At 46.0% G+C, this 24,056-nt stretch overlaps 3 protein-coding genes across 3 annotated transcripts; all 3 read right to left on the bottom strand.

The window, feature by feature from the left end:
- Window positions 1–278: 278 nt before the first annotated feature.
- On the bottom strand, window positions 279–6,111 carry LOC115768444. Its single transcript, XM_030713003.1, has 3 exons — window positions 6,084–6,111; window positions 1,068–1,903; window positions 279–1,002 (listed from the first exon to the last, which is right to left on the bottom strand). The coding sequence occupies exons 2-3, from the start codon at window positions 1,894–1,896 to the stop codon at window positions 482–484; spliced, it is 1,350 nt and encodes a 449-aa protein (XP_030568863.1). The 5' UTR covers window positions 1,897–1,903; window positions 6,084–6,111; the 3' UTR covers window positions 279–481.
- A 2,945-nt stretch (window positions 6,112–9,056) lies between these two features.
- LOC115768443 (V-type proton ATPase subunit d 1) lies at window positions 9,057–11,214 on the bottom strand. The gene is made up of 3 exons (XM_030713002.1): window positions 10,859–11,214; window positions 10,057–10,565; window positions 9,057–9,862 (listed from the first exon to the last, which is right to left on the bottom strand). The coding sequence occupies exons 1-3, from the start codon at window positions 10,983–10,985 to the stop codon at window positions 9,446–9,448; spliced, it is 1,053 nt and encodes a 350-aa protein (XP_030568862.1). The 5' UTR covers window positions 10,986–11,214; the 3' UTR covers window positions 9,057–9,445.
- A 2,981-nt stretch (window positions 11,215–14,195) lies between these two features.
- On the bottom strand, window positions 14,196–23,335 carry LOC115768437 (peptide transporter family 1). The gene is made up of 6 exons (XM_030712998.1): window positions 23,167–23,335; window positions 22,659–22,719; window positions 16,850–17,124; window positions 16,714–16,792; window positions 15,636–16,639; window positions 14,196–15,440 (listed from the first exon to the last, which is right to left on the bottom strand). The coding sequence occupies exons 2-6, from the start codon at window positions 22,675–22,677 to the stop codon at window positions 14,457–14,459; spliced, it is 2,361 nt and encodes a 786-aa protein (XP_030568858.1). The 5' UTR covers window positions 22,678–22,719; window positions 23,167–23,335; the 3' UTR covers window positions 14,196–14,456.
- Between the last annotated feature and the right edge of the window lie 721 nt (window positions 23,336–24,056).

Raw genomic sequence — 24,056 nt, 5'->3', positions numbered from 1 at the left:
AGAGAGAAAAGGTGGCCGTGGAGTGCTATATGAAGATAGTCCAAGTCCATTTTTAAAGAGATCTATCGATTTTCAGAATATCGATCAGTATCGAGGAACTATGCCTATCGATTTTCATAATATCGATAAGTATCGAAACACTAGGCAATACAGGAAAAAGAAACGAAATGGTCTTGAACACAAATGTGTACGTATTTTTGAGCATTATTTAATTCGTTATCAATTTAAAGTAAATGAATTGTTGATGAGAACAATTTGGGATGATTTCGGGTTCGATGTTGCCAGACGGTTCGAATAAATACGTATATATATGTTATATAAATAAATAAGTTAGCAAAATTACAAACTAACTCCTCGGCATGATCTCGCTCTCGTTCTCGCTCTCTCTCTTTGCGCCCTCTGTCCGTAAACGCGGCTCAACGTCATCGCTAGAAGGTATTTACAGTGTTGCCAAGCATGTTGGCGAATTCGCGCTGGCCGCTCAGTTGAAAAAATCCAGGATGCCGTTGAGCAGCTCGTAGGCGAAGTCGCCCTCGCCCTCGCCACCGACGGCCGCATCATTGGCGGCCTTCTTCTTCTTCTTCTTGTTCTTGTTCTTTTTCGCCTTCTTGGACTTGGTGGCCTTGGCCGTAGTTGCCTCGACGCCGGGCGCCGCAGTCACCGCCGCCTCCTCGGGCACGGGAGCAGCTTCAGCTGGAGTTCCTGCCTCATCCTTGCTCTGGGCGGCATCCGGTTCGACGTGCTCGCGCGTTGTCTGATCGGGTGCTGGGCTGGGGGCCACGGCCGGTTTCTTGCTGGGCTTGTCGTCCTCGTCGTCGTCGAGCTCGTCGAGCAGACCGCCAAGGCTGAAGCCGCCGTAGTCGGCATCTTCGGGCGCCTCGGTGTCGTCATCCTCCGCATAGTCGTCGGCGTCGTCATCCTCCGCCGAGGGCTCCGCATCGCCATCGCCATCGCCATCATCGTAGTCGTCCTCATCCTCATCCTCGTCATCGTCGCCGCCAGCTGGAAGGGATTGGAATAGGGTTTAGGATTGGGTTTGGGATCAGATGCTGGGCTCATTCACTTACCGCCAAAGCCGAAGATGTCGTCGTCGTCGTCCTCCTCCTGCTTGACCTTGGTGGGCAGCGGTTCCGCCTCGGCGACGCGCAGTCCCTCGGCACCGAACTTGAAGCAGGAGATCGGCAGCTGCGCCTCCACCTCGTCCTCGGCGCGCAGCTCAAAGGCCAGGCACGCCTTGAAGTTCTCCTTGGCCCGGGACAGGCCGTAAACCCGGCCGCAGAACTTCGAGTAGCCGCCGGGCATGCTCACGCAAATGGGACGCGCCCGCTTGCTGGAGATGCGCCGCGAGGCCAGCGTGATCTCGCCAAACTTGAGCGAGACGCTCATCTCGTCGTTGCCCAGATACGAGATCTTCGCACAGCCGGGCCCGCTCGGCAGCAGCGGCAGCCCGAACTTACGGCAGCAGTCGCAGTGAGATTCCGTGCACTTGCAATAACGGCTAATCGGATTCTTGTCCGCATCCTCCTGCGGCTTTGTAGGAGCTGTCGTTGGCTTTGGCTTTGCCGTGGTAACCTCTGCTGCGGCGGCGGCGGCGGCAGCTGGTGCCGCATCCACGCTAGCAATTTCGTTGGCGCTCTCATCCACAATTGCATCCGCCGCGGACGCAGCCGGAGTCTCCGCCGGAGCTGGTAGATCGGAGCTGGTTGGCTTCTGGGACTCCGTCTCGGGCTCGGGTGGCGCCACATTGGGATCGATTTCCTCTGGCGGCAGATCGAGCTGCTTGAAGTTCTCGGAGATCTTGTCCGTGCGTCTATGCACGGTCTTCCCCTGCACGGAAAGCAGCGCCGAGCTGGCCAGCAGCAGCAAAAGGAGCGACCGGGCGAGAGCGTGGCTCATCTTGGAACTGCAACGGGAGAGTGGAGTGGAAGAATTGGCATTAGGTTGGAGGGAATTAAGAGGGGGGCTGATTCAGCTCCTCTGCCCCCTTTCCACACTATCCGTAAACGAGGAAATGTGTTGACAGTGCTGCCAATCGAGTTGATGGAAGGTGAGGGATTGGCTGAGGCGGAGGCTGAGATGGAGACGGAGACTTGGACTTCGATTAAACCATGGAATTCAGAAGGGGGATTAACACTCTCTCTCTCTCTCTTTCCACCCAATACAATGAATATGTTGGTAAGTTTGTTCGTCTTCTTCTTTCTTCTTTACGCCTTCTGGATTTTGGAGTTTGTTGCAATTAGGATTAGCTAGTCAGAGGCGTTGGCTGAGGTGGGGAACTCGACATGGATAGAAGCATCGAATAGAGAAGGTGGCTAAACTGTCTCTTCCTCTTTTCCCCCCTCTCTCTCTCTCTCTCTGCACCCTATCCGTAAAGACAGCTCAATATTGACACAAGAAATATGTTTACAGTGCTGCCCATCATATTAGGCAGTTCGTCCTGACCAACACTGGCGACTCTCTGCTTCCGCCTACTTTTCACGTCTTTTGAACCTTGAAGATGGGGAATACGGTAGAGCTTGTCAGAGGCGGGAATGGGGCGGAAGCTGTGGGTACTTCGCTTTATTTAGCACTAAATCCGCGTCGAGGTTTCACCCAAAAAGTATTCGAAAAGCAAACAAAAAGCCCAACAAAAAATCGCTTTCAGAGTCGCGCGCGATTAAATTTCACCGTTTCGGTTTGATTTTTTTTATTTTCATTTGTTGAAAGAAATGAATTTAAATAAATATTGACATAATTTCTACCACTTGCCATGCACTTCTCTTGCTCGCCCTCAACGAGCCGTGCGAAATAATAAGAGCGCTGCTGGGCGAGGGGGAAGCGGGCAGGTGGGCAAGGTGTTGCACGAATTTCAAAGTAAACAAATTAGCAGCGCCATCTAGCGTACAGCAGCCGTTGAGTGGGCAGCGCATATCGAAATTCGAAAATGCGTAAATATTGTGTCAAATGCGTATGCAAACAGACAAAAGAGGCCGCAGCAAAAGACAAAAGACAAAGCGCCCAAACCCAAGACAAAGGCCAAACGAGACAAAAGCGAGAGTGAAATCTTAAGTGACCAGCAACAACGAGCACAAGAGGTCGGCGGAGGAGGGGGAGGAACAGATGGGACGGCAACAGGCCCCGAAGTTATTTAATTGACTATTGATTTGGGCAACGGCTTGTAAGAATGTAAACGCTACCCCCCCCCCTGACCATTAAATTTCCAGCTTAAAGCATGACTTATTCCGGTCAAAGTGAAATTTCAGACATTGACTCATTGAAGCGCCCCTCGTCGGCCAGAAGCGGCATAATGAGGCCCACTTGCGACTAGAGCTTCGTTTTCGATCTCGCTTTCAACAGCTTAGACAACAGTCGGCCAAAGCGGCAGAGCGAAAGAGAGAGAGAGAGAAAGCTCAGCATGCATATTAGCTGTTAGATAAAATTCGTATATTTTGTGGAAGGAATGCGCACAGTGGTTATCATCCATAACATTTGCACACTAAATAAACAATTTCTAGATATTCAATATATATTTCAGGTGAGTGCATTATGCTTTTGGTAGTGTGTATTTATCTTTGAAAATATCTCCTTCTCTCCTTCTCTTCTTCTCCTTCTCTCCGCACAACAATATGGAACCACTGTGCGTTCAGTCAAGCAGGCAGCCAATCAGCACATATCCGAAAATGCACGCGCGTAAGAAGAGCCTGCTGCTGGATGTGAGGGCAGGGGTAGGGGGGGGCGAAGGGGTTGCAGTGTCATAATATTTGTTCAGCTCTCATGGTCAAGCGCGAGAGAGAGAGAGAGAGAGAGAGCGAAAAAAATAACAAGAGAGAAAAAAATGATGTGCGCGTTTAATTAGCAGAGCTTTGTTTCACAGAATGACCTTCCACTAGACAAAAAACAAGAAACGAAACGAAAACCGCGGACAACAGTAATTTGTAACCCAATTGTTGATGCCGTTGATGTTGTTGTTGTTGTTGTTGTTGTTGTTGTTGTTGTTGCTGTCAGCCTATTAGTGGAAAGAAAGTATGTGACCAAATGCGGCAACAAGTCGCGGCAGTGGCAGCGGCTGCGGCTGCGGCTGCGGCTGCGGCTGCGGCAGCGGCAGCGGCAGTAGGAGCCAGAAGTAGAATGCTCCAAGCGACAATAACAGTAAACATCGAAATGGCCATGGCCATGGTAATCAAATTGTACTTGAAATTCAAATTGGAATTCGAAACATATTCATATTCGAATTCGTGCGCGTGTTGTCCAGCAATTGGGTGGGTGGTTGGGCGCTTGCATGCACTAAGTGCAACCATATTTGTTTACTGCATTCTGCTAACGAATTGCATTCTGCCCAATTGGCCCAATTGGAAGCGGTTTGACATGTGCTGCCTCTGCCTCTGCCTCCTCCTACTTTTTCTTCTTCTTGTTGTTTACTGCTTCACATAATTTCACTAGCATTCCAATACGTAACAGCATTAAATGAGTGTATTCATATTCATATTCATATTCATAATCAGATTCATTTGTATTTGACGTATTTGGAACATAACCAAAAACAACAACACAACGTGTGCCCCTGTGAGTGCGTGTGTGTGTGCGTGTGTGTGTGTGTGTGTGTGTGTGTGTGAGTTTTGTTTGTTTGCTTGATTTGTGTTGTCAGGGCGCATATTTTCTATTTTTGTCAATAAATTATAACGGTTGTGAAAAGTTATTAGCATTAATTAATTATTAATCGCATAGGAAAATAGAAAGTAAGCAGCAACAACAACAACAACAACAACAACAATAACATTAGCTTTTATCAAAATTATCATAAGAGATGCGCCGAGCAGACGAAGGCGGAGGCGAAGGCGGGGCCACAGGCTAGTCTATCAGCGACATCGAATTCGAAACCGAAAACTGTTAATTATGCGCCGTCTGCAGCGCTTAAGCCAAAGGCGCCCCTAATTGTTGAAATCAGATTCGAAATCGAAACCGAAACCGAAAATCTGAAACTGTTAAACGGTCCACGCAGCGAAAGTGTCGCCTTTTGGTTGTTTGTGTTTTGTTGTTTGTTTAAATCACATGCATTTAAAAAAAAAAAATTAAATAATATATTAATTTTGTTGGTGATGCCAAAATCTTACTTTCAGCTGTCGCTGATTACGAAACGACTGCTTCGATTATGCTTAACAGCCTTACGGACTTTTACATCCTGCCATGGCTTACATAACTCTCTCACACACACACACACACACACACAGAGGCTGGGCAATTTGCATAATTTGCGTGTCACTTTCTTTAACAAGCCCGGCGCCAGTTTTGACTCCGCATTGTGGGTGAAAATTGGAATCGATGTGAGCTATCGTAATAACAGAAATTACGATATCAAGTCGAATAGGCCGATTATCGGCATACGGCTTAAGTAACCGCATTCAATGCCAGAGAGAGGTGAAATTTCAAGATTGATGAACGAGCGACGGCTTGGCGCGGCCAGCGACGGGGAGGGAACAAAGAGAATAAGCCAATGCAACGCTGCTGTGCGGTACTTTCAAAGGCCCAGCTTAAATGCATGCGTGTGTGTGTGTGTGTGTGCTGGGTCACAATAGTATAGCAGGTTCTTGTGCATGTGCTGTGACTCTGAGTGCAGGCAAAAGTGCACTGTGAATGGAATCCGATTAAGCGTGAGAGCCAAAGAGAGCGAGAGCGAGAGAGCGAGAGAGGAAGTTTCTTGGCGAATGGGAAAACGAATAACATAACTTCAAGATGATCAATGCTAGAAAGTAAAACGAGTGCCAAATTCAAATACATAAATTGCGCAGCAACGCAAACAACAACAACAACAGCATTAAGCAGAACACCAAACAGAAGCGGACGCGACGTTGGCTGCGACGCTGACTGCGACGGCGACGGCGACAGCGACAGCTACGCAAACTGGTTGACACAATTTCTCGGCGACTTTTACGTGCATTTGGACATTGCTGCTTTTGCTTCTGGGTTTCCTGGTCATCGTTAGCAGCGACGTCGACGTCGACGTCGACATCGACGTCTTGGCCAAGGTGCTGGCCGCATTACACACTTCATCAGCCAAAATTCTAAAATTCGAATTGAATATGTTCTTCGAAATTCTTACAATTTACCTATTTACACGTTTCTTTTATCCTGACGCCTCTCACGCAGCAGCTCAGCAGCAGCAGCAACAACAAGCACTTATGAATACAAAAATATTAAAAAAAAAATAGTTCACAGCAATATAACGGCAAAGAATCGGAAAAAAAAACAAAAACAAACAAAACAGAATCGTTATAATTTGGATTGGGCGCGCGCAGAGCTTATCCGTTGGATGCCAGGTGAAAACAACTTTTTTGTTGGAGACGCGAAACACAACTGCGCCAAGAAAACGACAACGCGTTCGAGTTATTGGCAATTCGAACGTACCGAAGCTCGACTCGAAGACATGGTTTGAGGCTCAGCTGAGCGCGGCTTTCTTTTTGGATTCGAACGTGTTGCCACCTGTTCGGCCTAACGGAGACGCACGCACGCACACAAATGTACGAATTGTGTACGTGTGCGTGTGCGCGTGTGTGCGTGTGACTGCGACGCCCTCTGGCTAACGGGCGCAACATGCGATATGGACATGTTCGGCCGCTTTGCATAATTAACTTTGGATCGAACAGACACGGCTGTAATTCGTGCCACTTGGACAATAACTCTCTTCCTCCTTCTCCTCCTCCTCCTCCTCTTCTTCTTCTACTTGCCCATGCTAATGAGTCTGTTGTTGCGGCTTGTAAATTTCTTATTTGATCGTGGAATACGGATAAGGGGCTGCCATTGTCTAGCCACAAGCTCCTTGTGACTCAAACGGGCGCACCCTGGAAACCTTGAGACACCTGCAGCTCTGTTCCAACACAAAGAAGCTGCGCTACGTGACCAAAAGGCAATCATTAGTCACAGGTAAATTGTGCATTGGCCTTGAATTTAGCACCGTTGCAGTCGCAATTTCAATTAGCTGACCCAGGCAATTAATATCTAAGCTCATTCTATTATTATTCCAGCGAATTTCCATTAATTGTGGCTGTGATTTAAGCCAGAAAAGGATTACTGCCTGCTTTTACTGGTTCAAATGACGCTGCATTAAGCTTAATTCCGAAATTCGTGGAACAAGAAATATTTCCAATGCTAAAATTTCGTTTTTCGACGGATTCTGCCTGAAGAGTTATATAATACGAGTAATTTGTGCGAAGGGATATAAGTATTGTGAGTGTGCATGTGTGCATGTGTGTGTATGTATGTGTGTTAGTGCATGCATATACATATGCATGCATGTATATATGTTTGCATGCTCGTTTTCTAATACCAAACGCCGACGAAGCTTATTTGTCGCTGTGCTGCAAATTAAAATAAAACGAATTACTGCCAAGTGCTCTCCTCCTCGATTCTCAAGAATTCATGCAGGCTTTGCTGAAATTCAACAAGGCAGGAAACGTTGGCTCCAGCGGCCGGTGGAGGAGCAGCAGGAGGCGGTGGAGCAGGAGGCGGCGGCGCAGGAGGAGGCAGGGCGGGTAAGTAGGTATGTATGTAGATGTATGTATGTAGATGCATGTATGTATGTAGATGTATGTATGTAGATGTATGTACGTATATTCATATGTATGTAGATGTATACACGTATGTACGTATATACGCATGTATGCATGTTTGTTTGTATGTATGTATGTATGTTTGTATGTATGTTTGTATGTATATATGTATGTATGTTTGTATGTATATATGTATGTTTGTATGTATGTATGTATGTATGTATGTACGTATGTATGTATGCATGTGTGTATCCATGTATGCATGTTTGCATGTTTGCATATACACAAACAAACATACATACATTTAAATGCAGCATGCACACAAACATATATGCATGCATGCATATATTTATATATGCAAAAATATATACATACATGCATGTATATTGTGTATGAATGTGTGTATGTACACATGTAGTTTTGCGGACGTGTATTTCTACATGTCAGTATGCATGCATGTTTGCATATATGGAAAACAAACATGCATACATACACATACACATATGCAAACTTAAAACTTCGCCTAAAATGACTTTGAATTGCAGGAAGCTTGGACTCTGCGAAATGTGCGAAGCACGTCTCAAATGAGGATCGCATAGATCTTCGGAAATAAATTTCAACTCGAAACGTCGGCCAGTGAAGTTTTTTTCGACAAACATTTCCACCAAGGAGGAATGCATTTTCCAAAAACTGCGAAACACCCATCAGATGAATTCGAACAAAGACCTTTGGAAAAAGAGTTTAAGGCCAATCGAATGGCATGCGACTGGAATTGCCCGAATATGCCTTCTTTACGTGCACCTTCATCACAAAAGGTAAAGGTAAGTGAAAATTTCAGATTTCTAGCTCTTACGGTTTATGCTGTGTGTTGATTAACAATCAGTCAGTCAAGCAGTCAATCAGTCAGTCAGTCAAGCAGTCAGTCAGTCAGTCAATCAGTCAGTCAAGCAGTCAGTCAGTCAATCAGTCAGTCAGTCATATATAGAGATAGTAGTCCAATGACGATAAGTTTTGGCTTGAGTAGGATTTGGTATGGAGCATGAAAAACTCGTGTATCCATCATTTCATGGCATCTATATTATATCCGTACTCCATGGGCAACCGATTGTGCCTAGAGGTTCTATCTAAAACTTCCCCATGTGACGTGTCGAGTTTGATAAAGATCTTGAGAAATTGAAAAGTTGTGCACAAAAAGTTAACAAACTATGAATCGAACATTAATTTGAATTTTAAAATAGATGGAGAGCATGATAATTAAATATTTGCTAATATCATTGGATAGTTTATCTATATAGAGAACGGATTATGCAAAGGCTACATTATGTTTCATCCAGATAGATTCCATACTGAGACAGTCGATCTCAGAAAGAACACATGGCTGCAAGGTCAAGAATATATGTACTTTTATAATTTGGGGCTTTTCTCCATTTTCCGATTTTACTGCGAAAGCTCAATAATATGCTCGGGCTTGTTTCAAGGTTTTCATTCTTTATACATGCGCTGAAATACACTAAAACAGTTTGGTTTATTTTCACAATATGATATATGGATATATATTTGTATTTATATTTATATTTAATGCGCAGCTGCATGTTCGAAAGAGTTAACAATTGTTTTATAGTTAATGTTTAACCGAAATCGGAATCGGAATGGAAACGGGAACGGGAGCTGCATTGCACCTAACAAGACTTTCGTGCAGAGCAACAGTTTGTTGGAATAATACTCGAAACAAAAAATACATATACAATAGTATCATATCATAATAATAATAATATACATACACATTAACAATTGCATAACAGGGAAACGAAAGAAAAAAAAAAACAAAAAAAAGTTGGATGCTAAACGACACGAAAGAAAAATTGCTTTTTAGAAATTATTTTGTATGCGTTATGGGAGCCGCCGATCACGTGACAGGTAGCTTAGAATATGGGTATGTAGTTGTCGATCTTGGCGCGATGCTTCTGGGCGACGCACTCGGCAATCCAGACAATGTTGCGGCACTCCTGCTCCTTGAGCTTAAGGTACGCATAGAAGACACCAAAGTGGAATTGTTGCAAGAACGCAAACACGTTCAGCTTGACCTCGTGCTCGAAGAACTTGTCCTCCAGCGTCTTGTCGCCCGGATTGTTGCCGGATCCATCGAACAGCGCCGCATACTCGGCATAATACTCGGCGACGGTCTTCACCTGTTCGTAGTCGTCGGCGCGCGCCAATGCGGCCAGCCCATCGGGATACATCTTGCCGCAGTTGGGATACAGCTTGGCGCGATCGTCCTTGGAGAGCTCCGTGCCGAACGAATTGATCGTTATGATGATGGCGCGACGATCAGCCTCGAACTAAAGAAGCATATCAATTAGTATATACATAAATTGGACATCATTGAGACTAAAGCCGGGCATCGGTTAATTGATTTCTAAACTCGGCTATTCAATCGAGCCGAAGAGTTGCATTGAAACTCTGCTCAACCCGGTTCGAGTTGATCGGTTGGGAATCGGTTGACTCGATGCCGGGCTTAAGTATACAAACTTACGGCCAGAATCTCGCACATGACATCGGCGGTGGAGCCGCCCATGTTCTTGCAGAAGTTGTAGAATGCCTCCAGGTAGGCTTTGTACAGGGTATTGCGTATGATCTCAATGTTCATCTCGTCCAGATCCTGCTCGGAGATGCAATCAACAAAGAACGGCGCCAGCGGCGTATCCACCAGCACGGCATTGTAGAGCTCAGCGGGCGTGGATGCCACATGTATCGCCTCCATCTGCTCAAAGCTGCCCAACGGATGGCATTTGGGTATCAGCTCCGAAATGGGACGCTGGTGCAGCGTGCCCGTGATCAACAATATGATATTATCGATCATATAGCCGTACGTGATAAAGTCCAGGAAGTTGGACAACGGCTCCACCGCATGGTTGCGCATATGCTGGAACTCGATCACCAGCTTCTCGCGCAGCTTGTCATCGATCACGGACACCGACAACGGCGACGGCTCGTTGGCCAGAAAGCTGCCGTAGTCCGTGCCCTGCAGATGCAGCTTCAGATCTGAAGTTCAACAATAAGTTAATATATGTGAAAAGTGGATTGTGGGGCGGGCACATGGCGAGAAAACTGTTTAAACCAATATACTCGCTTTTCAGCATGAAAACAGGGCAGTATGACAACAAATCACAAGGCAAGCTTACGCACACAATCAAACGCACACACACACACGCACGCACACAGCTACAAGCATACACACGCACACACAGACGAGCTGATAGCAGTGCTTGATTTAGTCATGTGACCGAGCGGGCGTGCACCAGGCAGCGGCCACTGGAACTGGGAGTGAAACTTACCCTCCAAGGTCTCGCACTGCACCAGGTTCAGGTAGTCCGCCTGCTTCAGTATGCCGCACTTGAAGCCGCGGCACAGGCCCTCCAGATAGCCATTGTCGACGTTGAACATGAATCCCGAGCTGTCCATTATTGTGACTTACGCACACAGGCAAACGCACGCAGAGGGTGGGATAGAGAGTGTGAGAACTGTTGTTGTTGTTGTTGGTGGCTTCAAAGAGTTGGCTGCTGGTCACAGTTTGTCACTCGTTCGGCTGTTTGAGTTAAATGGTAATTAACTTTTCCAACGTAGCAGCAGCGTTCACGAAATTGCAACCTTTATTATTTCTCTATCGATCGACAAGTCATATGATTGCAACTGTGCTTCTTCTTGTTCGTTTTTTTCACCGTCAGCGAAAAAAGCGCTAAAAATGCCCAACGTCAAATGACCAACAACCCTGCCAACCTGCTTACGTGCCGCTCGCGTCGCAGCGTTAGCCAACCCTGCTCATGTGCATGTGTCGAAAATATATTCTGAGTACGGTCACATTGAAGTGGCGCCAAATTTGAATAGTAAGCAAACAAGTTGTTATATATCAGTTTTATTTATATGAACATAGATTGAATATTGAATACTTAACTCAATATATATATATATGTTGACATTTTATTGGTAAAGTGCGTGTGTCTATAAAATATTTTCTTTTTTGCGCTCTACGGTGACACTTAAGTGGCGGTAAATTTGAATTTTAAACTGCACAAAATCGGTTTTAAATGTCGATAAATAAATGTAGATAAAATACTTGATGATATTTTATATGCATGTTGCATCTAATGACATTTTCGATTTTTTCGCTCTTTAGATCTGCGTTTGTTCTGCTCCAGAGCCGCAGCCTCATCGTAGCTGATGTAGTAGAAGGCGAACCACATAAAGATGAGCATGTCGACAAACATGAGGCCGGCGAACAGAAAAAACTCACTCGCCTGCGACTCAAAGAACTTGAGTTCGGCAACCACGACGACGATGACATTGCCAAAGGCCACGGTGAGCAGCCAGAAGGCCTGCAGCAGGGATTTCATGCTGGGCGGCGCCTGCGAGTAGGAGAACTCCAGACCCGTCACGGAGAACATGACCTCGCCCAGAGTCATGACCACATACTGTGGTATTAGCCACAGCATGCTCATCGAGTTGGACGCCGTCACCTCGAACATGCGCGACACGAAGCCCTCGCTGTCCTGGCCAATGACCAGAGCGTAGACGCCGCCGGGTCGCAGCAGCTGGCAACTGAGCAGAACCTCGCCCGTTAGCACCTCGTACTCAATGGTGCTCAGCTCGTGCAGATCGTGGCTGCGTGCCTGCAGCTCCAGCGCCGTATTGCCGGTTTTCACCTCCCTCCACTGGATACGCGTGCTGGCCGGCAAGTTGCCCAGGGTGCGCGCGAGCGCCAGGGACTTGTTCGACTTCTGCAGCTCGTCCACGTACCAGAGCTTGGTCACGGTCTGCGCGGAGCGCAGGAAGAGCGTGTGCGCCGTCGCCTCGTACAGGAGCTGGGTGCCACCGTCCAGCCTGGGACAGCCTGCAAGCAATGGCACCTGCCATGGATCACTAACGCTCAACTCGGGCCTCCACTTCTGGCCAACTCACCTGCCGTCAGGCTTTCTATGCCGTAGCTCAGCGTGAAGCTACCATTGCTGGTGGCCACGTTGCCGCTGGCATAAAAGTCGATCCCATTCAGGGTAAAGTTGCTTCCGGCTGCCAGGTTGCTGCTCACCCGGTAATCGCAGCCGGGTATCCCGCTGAAGATGCGCAGCTGGGTGCTGCCTGCGCCTGGCAAAACCGGATAGGTGCGCTGCAAAATCGGACTAGCTACAGTGAAAGCTCGCTTGAGCCAATCCCTTCCACAGCCAGCAAATCGTTAACTACATTTCAAAACCACCTTGCGTTGCGAATTTTGCGGTAAGTGTGAAAAGTTTCTTAAGATAAACGTCATAGTGATTGGATACCATTGGAAAATTGCGTGTGGAATTTCCCAAAAGACCGTCTTAGCAGACACTTACATCCCACAGGGTTGATCAGCAATCAGTCAGTCAATTAATCAGTCAGTCAGTCAATCGGTCAGTCAGTCAGTCAATTAATCAGTCAATCAGTCAGACAATCAGGCAGTCAGTCAGTCAGTCAGTCAGTCCGTCAGTCACTTATCAGTCACTCAGTCAATCATAAAGTCCGTCCGTCAGACAGAAAGTCCGTCAATCAGTCATTCAGTCAGTTAATCAGTCAATCAGTCAGTCAGTCAATCAATCAGTTAATCAGTCAGACAGTTAGTCAGTTAGTGAGTCAGTCAGTCAGTCAGTCAGTCAATCAGTCAGTCAATCAGTCGATCAGTCAATCTGTCAACCAGTCAGTCAGTCAGTCCGTCAGTTAATTATCAGACACTTAGTCAATCATACAGTCCGTCCGTCAGACAGATAGTCCGTCAATCATTTATTCAGTCATTCAGTCAGTTAATCAGTCAATCAGTTAGTCAGTCAATCAATCAGTTAATCAGTCAGACAGTTAGTCAGCTAATCAGTCAGTTAGTCAATCAGTCAGTCAATCAGTCAGACAGTCAGTCAGTGAGTCAGTCAGTCCGTCAGTCAATTATCAGACACTTAGTCAATCATACAGTCCGTCCGTCAGACAGATAGTCCGTCAATCATTTATTCAGTCATTCAGTCAGTTAATCAGTCAATCCGTTAGTCAGTCAATCAATCAGTTAATCAGTCAGACAGTTAGTCAGTTAATCAGTCAGTTAGTCAATCAGTCAGTCAATCAGTCAGACAGTCAGTCAGTGAGTCAGTCAGTCCGTCAGTCAATTATCAGACACTCAGTCAATCATACAGTCCGTCCGTCAGACAGATAGTCCGTCAATCAGTCATTCAGTCAGTTAATCAGTCAATCAGTCAGTCAGTCAATCAATCAGTTAATCAGACAGACAGTTAGTGAGTCAATGAGTCAGTCAGTTCGTCAGTTAATCAGTCAGTCAGTCAGTCACTCAATCAGTCAGTCAGGACAAACAGCTTATATATAGATATATAAGAATATGTAAATATTCTTTTAGGCGGACAGTAGATAGTATTAGAACCGTGGCTGTCCGCTCAAGCGTGCTTTCACTGTACACCTACCTTGGCTACGCACTGGAAGCTTGAGAGATTTGGAAAACTGTAATCTTGGGCGCTGGACAGGGTGCAGTTAGGAAAGGGGAGATAGGAGAGAGGTGCTGATAAGATAGAGAAAAGCCAGAGAATGGCAGAGAGAGAGAGAGAGAGAGAGAGAGAGAGAGAGAGAGAGTGGGGAAGATAAAGACAAACACATGGAGACAACTATGATTACAATTTTTGATTTATTTGTATAAGATTAGTTTAGTTAAAACGTATGTCTTGGCATATTCAACAAGGCCCGTCCCGTCGATCTCTGGGTCCGATCGTTGACCCGGGCAGAGCTTTACACTTACATTGTAAATGGACACAAAGTACATATATGAATTATCATAGGAGGGTGGGGGCGGGGGGTTTTTTTCTTCATTTATATATAATACACAACATTTGAGGGGGGCGGCGTGTCCCAGGGGGGGCGTGTCCCAGCCTAGCCATCGATCTCCTTGCCCTTGTTGTCGACGCCCGTCTCGAGAGCCTTGATCTGACGACTGTCGTCGCCGTTGGTTAGAGGCTCGGCCTCCTCGACCCGGTTGGGATCGTTCGGCTTGTAGTTGTAGGCCATGAACATGAAGAGCAGCATGTCGATAAACATGAGGCCCGCGAACAGGAAGAACTCGCTGGCCTGCGAATCGAAGAGCGCCGCCTCCGCAATGATCACCACAATCACATTGCCAAAGGCGACCGTCAGCAGCCAGCAGGCCTGAAGCACGGACTTCATGCTGGGCGGCGCCTGCGCATAGGAGAACTCCAGACCCGTCACGGAGAACATGACCTCGCCCAGAGTCATGACCACATACTGTGGTATTAACCACAGGATGTTCATCGAGTTGGGCTCGGTGACCTCGACCAGCTTGTAGCTATACCCGCCGGCTGCAAGCTCATTCAGGAGCAGGGTATAGACGCCGCCGGTGTGCGCGTGCACCGTACCCAACGGCTGGCTATCGATGGAGATCTCGTAGTTGCCGGAGGAGACGCGCTGTCGGTAGGTCTCGTTAGCATTGTACTCGTAGCTCTCCTTGCTGCTCTTCAACACAATCTGTCGCTGTTGCTGGACGTTGCCGACGATTCGGATCAGCGGGTAGCTGTCGGAGGGTTTGTTTACAAAGTCCTCCTCCCAGAAGGTTTCGCCCGTAATGTTGCGCGCATTCAGGAACAGAGACCAGGCCTTCTTTTCTGTGAGGGTATGGCTGCCGCCTGCATAGGCATGGCAAGCGGGATCCGTGCTGCTGATCGTGTACTCCAAATTGAAGGTGCCGGGCACAAATACATCCTTGTCCGTGAACATGCTGTACGGCTCCACGGTGAAGGTCTTCAGCGAGTCGATGTTCGTGGCGAAGTTGTAGGCGCAGTTCTCGGTGTTGAAGACGCGCAGCTGCGCATTCTGGCTGTAGGGTAATGCGGGATAGGTTTTCTACAGCGACAACCGAGTCGTTCCAACAGAGGAGAGAACAGTCGGAGAGCGAGGAAGGGAGGCAGGGAGGGAGGGAGGGAGCGGGAAAGAGAGCGGGGAAGAGAGTGGAAGGTAGAGAAACAGTTGGTGCAATTTGGTGCAATTAAAGTAAACAAGAAGCCGACAGCGACAACGACGACAACAACTGGAACTCACCTCGAGATTGAGCTCCACAATGCCCGATATGATGAACGCAATGCCAGCCAGGATGCCGCCCATGGTGAGCTTCTGCAACGGTCGACGTATGCCGATCAGGCTCAGCACCGGATAGAACGCAACATCGTACAAGGGTATGAAAACCAGAATGAGCAGGGGATTGAGCACTTGCAGCTGATCCGGCTTGAGGTCCCAGGAGCCCATGTCGCCGTCCATGCGCGTCGCCTGGAAGGTCCAGCGTGAGCCCTGCTGATCGAACAGTGCCCAGAAGATGGGCAGCGGCAAATAGAGGAACAGGACTCGCATCAGGACCTTGACGTCTTCGATCATCTGGCGATCGTACTTCTTGTCCGCATAGTCAAGCCAGTGTTCGCGCGGATTGGTCTTCTTCTCCTTGCACTTGGTGGTCAGGGCCGTCCAGATGGTGCTGCTCACCAGCACCACCATGTTGCCCGCTGGGGGCTTGATCTTGTAGAGCGGCCGGCCCAGCACAAAGATCACCACCGAGACAATCATAAGGACGGCGGGCACACCGAATGCCAGCGGATAGCAGTTGATGTCGTCAAAGCAATGGACATCTTCGCGCAGAATGGGCGTCACGGTGGTCGAGATCAGCGAGCCGGCATTGATGGAGAAGTAGAAGAGCGAGAAGAACGAGGTTATCTGCTTCAGCTGCTCTGGCACCTTGAACTGATCGCCGCCAAAGGCCGATACGCACGGCTTGATGCCGCCCGAGCCGAGCGCAATTAGCGCCAAGCCCAATATCGTGAACGTTTCCAGCGGCAAGTTGAGCGGTCCAATGGCGCCGAGAGTCAACAGAACCGAACCACATATATAAACCAAGGACAGATACAGGATGGTCTTGAATTTGCCCAGCCAGGAGTCCGAAATGATGGCACCAAAGACGCACAGAAAATAGACGAACATCGTAAAGATATGGAACACCACGGTGGCGGTGTCATCCGAGTAGCCAAGCTTCCGGCTCAGATAGAGCACCAGCACAGCTGCATGGGGTAATAGGAATAACCAGGGATTAGCAAGGTTTTACCCTTTCGGGCGCGTTGAACCAGCTACTTACTCCGCATGCCGTAATAGTTGAAGCGCTCGCAAAACTCGTTGCTGATGATGAAGAAAACCGACTTTGGATAGGGCAGTTTCTGAAATGGGACTCGATTAGACCTGAACCGTATCTGAATCTTAGTCTGTGCGCCTACCTTCTGCTGACCTTCTGCCTCGGCCACATTGCCGAAATCCTTGCTGTCGTCGGTATCAATGCCATTCTTCTTGGGCTCGGATTCGGCCAGCTTGCTGGCAGCCACCAGACTCTTGCCATTGCTCGCCGGCTCCTGATCTGGCACAGCTGTTACGGTCGGGGCCTCGGCTGGAACAGAACTCGACTCTGCCGGGGCTGACGCTTCGACTGGAAGAGTTCTGGACTCGGCGCTGGCGATGTCTGAAGGTTCGCCGCCAGCCTCGGTGGGCTTGATATCTGCAACGAAAGCTTGACGCGATTAGATGGCTTTCAGGCAAGTTTTTCGTGACAGCAGAGCCCACCCAAAAGCGGCACTATCTCCTGAGGCGTTGTCATTGCTAACTGTCGCCGATTTCATCAGCATGGGCAACCCAACTAAATGTTCAAAGTATACTATATGCATGTATATGGATGGGATGGGGCAGATCGCAGACGTCTGGCCGTGTGAATTTGGCGTGATTTATGAACTTGAGAGCATTAGACCTGTCAGCAGACATAGCTGAGCGGGCTCCATATATGTACGTCAGGGTATCCAGATAACATACTCGGACTTGTCTTTGTTTGTCATATAATAAATGGATACGGGCTGCACGTACCTACGGAAGCGATTACAAAAGCTACACATATCCATATCTCAATGTAAACAAGCATTGCTGTAAGCAGAGCAAATGCAGCTCTGAGAGCAGAGTTTCATAGCTGTCAGCTGCTAGTCAGGCGCAGCTCTGGACGAAGAAAAAGTCGAAATCGACAGTCTCTGCAAGGAAAGGCTTGCTTGAAGGAAAGTTGATAGAGCCCGTCCAATAAATGTATCCAAATCGCAATGCAAACATGAATTGCAGTCGGGCGAGCGAATGCAACTCTGCTCTGCGAGTTTCATAGCTGTCAGCTGCTAGTCAAGCTAGTCAAGTAGCTTAAAAGTGGAGAGTCATTGCAAGGAAGGGCTTGCTGAAAGGGAATTTGATAGAACCCGTCGATAAATGTATACAAATCTCAATGCAAACAGGAATTGCAGTCGGGCGAGCGAATGCAACTCTGCTCTGCGAGTTTCATAGCTGTCAGCTGCTAGTCAAGCTAGTCAAGTAGCTGAAAAGTGGAGAGTCATTGCAAGGAAGGGCTTGCTTGAAGGGAAGTTAATAGAATTGCTGTCGGGCGAGCGAATGCAACTCTGCTCTGCGAGTTTCATAGCTGTCAGCTGCTAGTCAAGCTAGTCAAGTAGCTTAAAAGTGGAGAGTCATTGCAAGGAAGGGCTTGCTGAAAGGGAATTTGATATAGCCGTGCCGTGCAGTAAAGACGACGATTAGCCGCTCAGCCGTAATCGAGTACTCGCTAATCGCCTGCATTCGATAAACATTTATTTTAGTTTTATGACGGGCATTAGCCAATAATGTGCCGACTACGCACATCCGTCGCGTCACATCGCGGCCATAAAGCGCCCAGACTTGAGGCCAAGCAATTGCTCAGGAATTTATTCCTATTTGCCATTTACCATTTACCATTTGCTATTTTCGTGTATATCAGAGCGCTTATCAAAGTCAGGTATCGCGGCGCGGCAACTGTTTGAAGTCGGGCAGCCGACGAGGCGCAGCCAATGCCAATCGCAATGCCAATGCCATTGCCAGCCCATTGGAACTATCTCAACCTAATTTGGCCAAAATTAAACATGCGCCAATGCATCGACATGTCTCCATGGATTCTCGATTGTTGATTCTCAATAACCGTTTGTAAAATGTCCGAAAATGAGAACTCTCTTTTGTTAGCTTAACCCGAGCATATCTCGAAGATTAGAACCTTAGCAGCACTGAGCTTTGGTATATACACGCTTTGGTATGCCATATTTAAGTGTTGAAAATTTCAACAAGATTGGACTATAATTAGCCGAGTTAATAGAGACTGCATTTCCTATATATAATGCGTAGCCAGGGGAAGAAGGAGCACAGCCGTAGTCGGGCAAACCATCTCGAACTATATATATATTTACATTTTTTTCTCGATATATAACTAGGAGAATCTATTATCATAATATCAATTTTGGGATTAGATTTCCTAGGCATAACTCACAGATTTATAAGTTTCTATTTGGGCTTTGATCGAAAATATATTTGACATTTTGGATATCTTCAGCATACACCACAGTAACAAAAATAAACAAGTAAGAGGTTCTAGTCGGAAGCTCCCGACTAGGGGATACCCTAAATTGTCCAATAAACAGGATATCGATATCGATTTTTATCGATTGCTTGGAAACGGAGTAAGTTATCGATTATCGGAAACAAACTCGATCTGCGCAGGCACTAGGAGCACCTACATCGATTTCAGGTCTCTCAGACAGACAGACAGACAGACGGACATGGCTAGATCGACTCGGCTATTTATGCTGATCAAGAATATATATACTTTATGGGGTCGGAGATGCTTCTTTCTGCCTGTTACATACATTTGCATTTTGCACAAATACAATATACCCTTTTTAGCCATTTGGAATGAGTACAGGGTATAAAAATTCCCTTGCATTTTGATCGGACTCTAAATACCGAAGTTAATCAAAAAACAGTTCGATTAGGTTGAGGCCTTTTAATTCAATTTGAATTTTATTTAATTTAGAACAGTTTTCATTAACTAAGTTTTGAATTCATTTAATTTTCATGATTTTCTGTGAGGAGCATGTTTTAATTCAGAGTAGAGATGCGGATATTTTTTAGTTTTTCGATGAAATATATAGGAAATAGAGCAACTTTTTTGTTGAAATAGATATTGAGTTAGAAAAATATCAATCAGAAGCCCAAAATTTCTATTCTTAGATTATGAAAGTAAGGGAATAATTAAAGACCTTGGCGAATATATATAGTATACATATATATATATATATATATTAATGTATATATGGTATATGTAAGCCCGCTAGGTTTATTGTTTTTAGCCAGATTTCTTCCTTTATGGCCAGACTTGGCTGGGTAATCGCTTTTGCCGGCTGCACGTGCATATTTGCTGAAGTTTTTATGGCCCAGGTATTTAGCTTAGCTTATTTGGAGAGATTTTAATGGAGCCTTGACAGCACATGAAATGCTTAAAAACTCAATTTTCGGAAAGGTCTCCCAATTTAAGACAGACAGATGTCTGGCTAATTGATTACGCCCAAATTGCCAGCTGGCAGTCCAATATCCCCCCCAAGGTAAGCTTACCAGAGCGTAGACCCAGCAGGAAATAGGAACAAGAGCAGGAGTGTGCCCGACTGAAAGATACCCCAACAAACTGTATAGTAGCATAAACTCGTCTATTCTGTGAGGAAAATCTAGCTATGCGAGAGATATATAGAGTTGGCATGGGCTACATTCATTGGAACTTGTAAGGATATAGTTTTCTTAATTAATTTGTTTAGTTTCTGTCATCTAAACATATTCCCTTCCGATTCTTGTTTAGCTTGTATAGAAATTCATGACGAACACTTTTCGATTACTTGGGATTTCGATTACTTTGAATTTCCGGGGCGTACGTGTCCGCTGGGAACTGTATGGGATCCGGGCAGTCGGGTCGGATCCGGGCATGGGGACAGCGAGTCGTAAATTTGAGCTTGGCCAAAATGGGAATACCAAAAGTGTTCAGCATTCGATTTGGCTTATCATTATATGGGCCTTATCAGCGATCTATCTGGGAACTATATCGCTTGTTTGTTTGGCTGTTGTGAACAGCGCTAACTGATTTACAAGCGATTAAGCCGGCACTTTGTGCTTACTGCCATTTTTATGGGTCCTTTGTGTAGCGAGCGATAAGGCCTAAGAATTCGGTTGAATTTGGCATCCAACGACACGTAGTTTCCCACGCAGCACAGCCCAGGCAGAGCATGGCCCAAGTTTGTGCGTGCCGCATGCCTTAGACGAACTCGCACATGTTCTGGATATCCGGTATCTGTCGTACATACTCGTACATACTCATAGATACACGTATATATTGTCGTAGATACTCATATATACTCGCAGATATCCATGCATACCCGCAGATACTCATATATACCCATACAAACACGTATGTACGTATCCTACATACCTGTACATACTCGTACATACTCATAGATACTCATTCATACACGTAAATATTGTCGTAGATACTCATACATACTCGCAGATATCCATGCATACCCGCAGATACTCATATATACTCATACATACTCGTACATACTCATAGATACTCATTCATACACGTATATATTGTCGTATATACTCATACATACTCGCAGATATCCATGCATACCCGCAGATATTCATACGGACACGTGTTCGCTAATACTCATACATACTCGCAGATACTCATACATGCACGTAAATACCCCCAGATACTTATACATACTCGTACATACTTGTAGTCGAACATGCGGCTGTGATTGACTTGTTTGCCGTTAATTAACGTTTGGCAAGATGTATTACCAAACAGTGCTGCGGCCTTAATTGCTGGCTTATCAGCAACATTTTGGCAACTTCTCGCTGCCAGCTGCCAGCTAAAACAATTACTCGAACCTAGCAACCCGGCATCCAGCATGCAGCTCAGCTCAGCTCAGCTCGAGTCAGTGATTCAATCGGTCCGTTTAGATTGCAGCCAATTAGTCATGCGGCAAATTAAATTTAGTTGGGTGCCTAACGCCGGGGAGCACCGATTTCGACTAGAACACAATACTATATGCAACAGACGAGCACAATGCTGACTGAAAAAGTACCCAAGGTGCAACCGAATACAACAAATACAAGCCAAATTAACTAATGATTAACATGAACATGCATTCGCACACACAATATACTCGATATATACTCATTCCCGATCGGCAGCAAGAAGAAGTATTCTTTTGTGCTCGTCCTGGCCTCAAAGCGAGTACTAACTATATATCCAGGTATTCTCTGCCAGATTAGTATGCAAATGACTTTAGTTTGACATTGGAGTGCCGTCTTCGGCATTAACATATTCCGATATATATAAATAGATATATGCTATATGAATGTGAGGCTGTTCGTTGCCAAACTAACGTTGTGCTTATTAACCAAGTTTGGCATTTGGCATTGTCTTTCGAGCCGAACTCGGAGACCAGACCCGTAAACGGGCAAGCGCTACAGTGAAGACCCGCTATGCGAACAGGGCAGGCACACTTGAGGGCTTATCGGCCAGATAAGATTGGCTCGAATATGATTTAGTGGCGAGTTCTTGGAAACGCGCGACGGCTCAACCCCAACCTGACCAAAGAAATAATGCCTAATCGCCTATTATATGATAAGACCTATCTGCAATACAATGTATACAGATTATTTATGGGAGAATTACTTAAGCGTTTGTTGACAACAAATCAAATCAAAGCAAGCAATATAGGGCATAGTTGCTTTTGTCCAGATCTAAACGATCTATTTGCCAGCTTTGAGCAATCGTTTCAGTATTTACTAATTTATAAGTTTGTGAATTAGAAGTTTTTGAAAAATCCCCCTGCTAGCTTAACCCGAGCATATCTCGAGGATTAGAACCTTAGCAGCACTGGGCTTTGGTATATACACGCTTTGGTATGCCATATTTAAGTGTTGAAAATTTCAACAAGATCGGACTATAAATAGCCGAGTTAATAGAGACTGCATTTCCTATATATAATGGGTAGCCAGGGGAAGAAGAAGCACAGCCGCAGCATAAATAGCGTCGACTATTTCTCAACTAACTTTTAGTTCTTGCCTTTGTTTGGGAATCCCTTTTTATTATAATTTAGTATTTCTTAGAGTTCTTATCGTGCATATAGTTTAAAATAGTACCGTTTTCATGATCCGTCATATTGTTACTGGGCTGTAATCACTTCACATCCGTTAGGCAACACTTGAAATCAAAAGAGAGAGAGAGAGAGAGAGAGAGAGAGAGAGAGGGAAAAAGGAGAAATCAGAACACGGTATTTAATTTTCGAAACACGATATTTAATTTCGGAAAGTTCAAAAAAACACTAAAAAAAATTAATTATTTAGGTTTACGTTGTAAGCGAAAAAATTGAAGAAAAAAAAACAGAAAACAAACAAAAATTAAATCATAAATTTGCCGCCGAACTGAACTTGAATAATTTATTTCGTTATTGTAATTAGCACGTAAAGCAATCGCCCGGAGCGAAGCACGCGAAACATAACAAAAATGCAATAAAATGAAAATGGCAAAAAATGACAACAAATTAATGTAAATAAACAAAAAGTCAATATGAGTTGAACTGAGCGCGCCTCGACGCTATAAAACATGATTTGAATTGTATTCGTCTTTGCTGCAAGTCGAATAACTCACATCAGAAGCATTTATCGAAACGGAAAACAAAAACAAAAACACAAAAAAAAAAAATTGTAAAGAACAAACAGTTAAACGCAACAGTTACAAACGCGAAGTGGAAACAACTGTAAACTGGATGCGCGCGGATTCGCTTGATCGATGCGCGTCCAATTCCGCCAACGGCAATCGACTGACTGATGTCCGATGCGTGTAAGTCAACTAAGAAGCCGTCGGATGACGGACGTCGACGTCGACGTCGACGTCGGCGTCGGCGTCGACAACTTCGAGCTTGACGTCGACTGCGCGCGTGCCCTGTGAAGACGTTGGCGTCGACGACAACTATGAGCTTGACGTCGACTGCGACTGCAACAGCGACAGCGACAGCGACTGCGCGCGATCCCTGTGAAGGCGTCGGCAACAGTTTCGAGCTCGACGTCGACTGCGACTGCGACTGCGCGCGTGCCCTGCGCCGGCGTCGCTGCAATCTGTTTTGGGCACCGTTAAACATGCCGCTAATCGCTTTTTGGAGAGCTTGGCCAAAAGCTTATCAGCCAAAACAAGCTTATCGCTGCAGCTGAAGTATTTACGAGCAGAAAGCGCGCGTCCTTCACAGCTCGCAGCTAATTTACAGCCAGATATCGCAACGATCAGACGTCCGATATATATACATATCTATCTAAAACTGTATCATCGGGTTGAGCTCTATCTCAGTGTTTGTTTAGTCAGGGGCATCCGATACCGTTACCTGGCCCGTATCATTATCTGGCAAACAGCAGCCCTTGTCGAGTCGTGTCTGCGGCGTCATTAATTAAGTATTTTTTTTGTGTCAATTCATTTCTTATCTCCACCTGGCAGATAACTTTTACTAGTTGCCCGTTCAGGGTATCTACAAGTACAGTTACTTTTCA

Source organism: Drosophila novamexicana, unplaced genomic scaffold, assembly GCF_003285875.2.
Source record: "Drosophila novamexicana strain 15010-1031.04,08,12 unplaced genomic scaffold, DnovRS2.1 tig00001783-arrow-arrow-pilon, whole genome shotgun sequence".
Taxonomy (NCBI): domain Eukaryota; kingdom Metazoa; phylum Arthropoda; class Insecta; order Diptera; family Drosophilidae; genus Drosophila; species Drosophila novamexicana.
Note: the sequence above shows the minus strand (reverse complement) of the source record. Positions and strands in the feature narration are given on the sequence as shown.

Coding starts and splice junctions, on each gene's coding strand:
- LOC115768444 (XM_030713003.1), bottom strand. CDS start 1,896: ATGAGCCACGCTCTCGCCCGGTCGCTCCTTTTGCTGCTGCTGGCCAGC. Junction 1,003..1,067: donor CGACATCTTCGGCTTTGGCG/GTAAGTGAATGA, acceptor AATCCCTTCCAG/CTGGCGGCGACGATGACGAG.
- LOC115768443 (XM_030713002.1), bottom strand. CDS start 10,985: ATGGACAGCTCGGGATTCATGTTCAACGTCGACAATGGCTATCTGGAG. Junction 10,566..10,858: donor GCAGTGCGAGACCTTGGAGG/GTAAGTTTCACT, acceptor GTTGAACTTCAG/ATCTGAAGCTGCATCTGCAG. Junction 9,863..10,056: donor TCATGTGCGAGATTCTGGCC/GTAAGTTTGTAT, acceptor ATGCTTCTTTAG/TTCGAGGCTGATCGTCGCGC.
- LOC115768437 (XM_030712998.1), bottom strand. Junction 16,793..16,849: donor AGGCAGAAGGTCAGCAGAAG/GTAGGCGCACAG, acceptor GTCCCATTTCAG/AAACTGCCCTATCCAAAGTC. Junction 15,441..15,635: donor TTGTGGAGCTCAATCTCGAG/GTGAGTTCCAGT, acceptor TTGTCGCTGTAG/AAAACCTATCCCGCATTACC.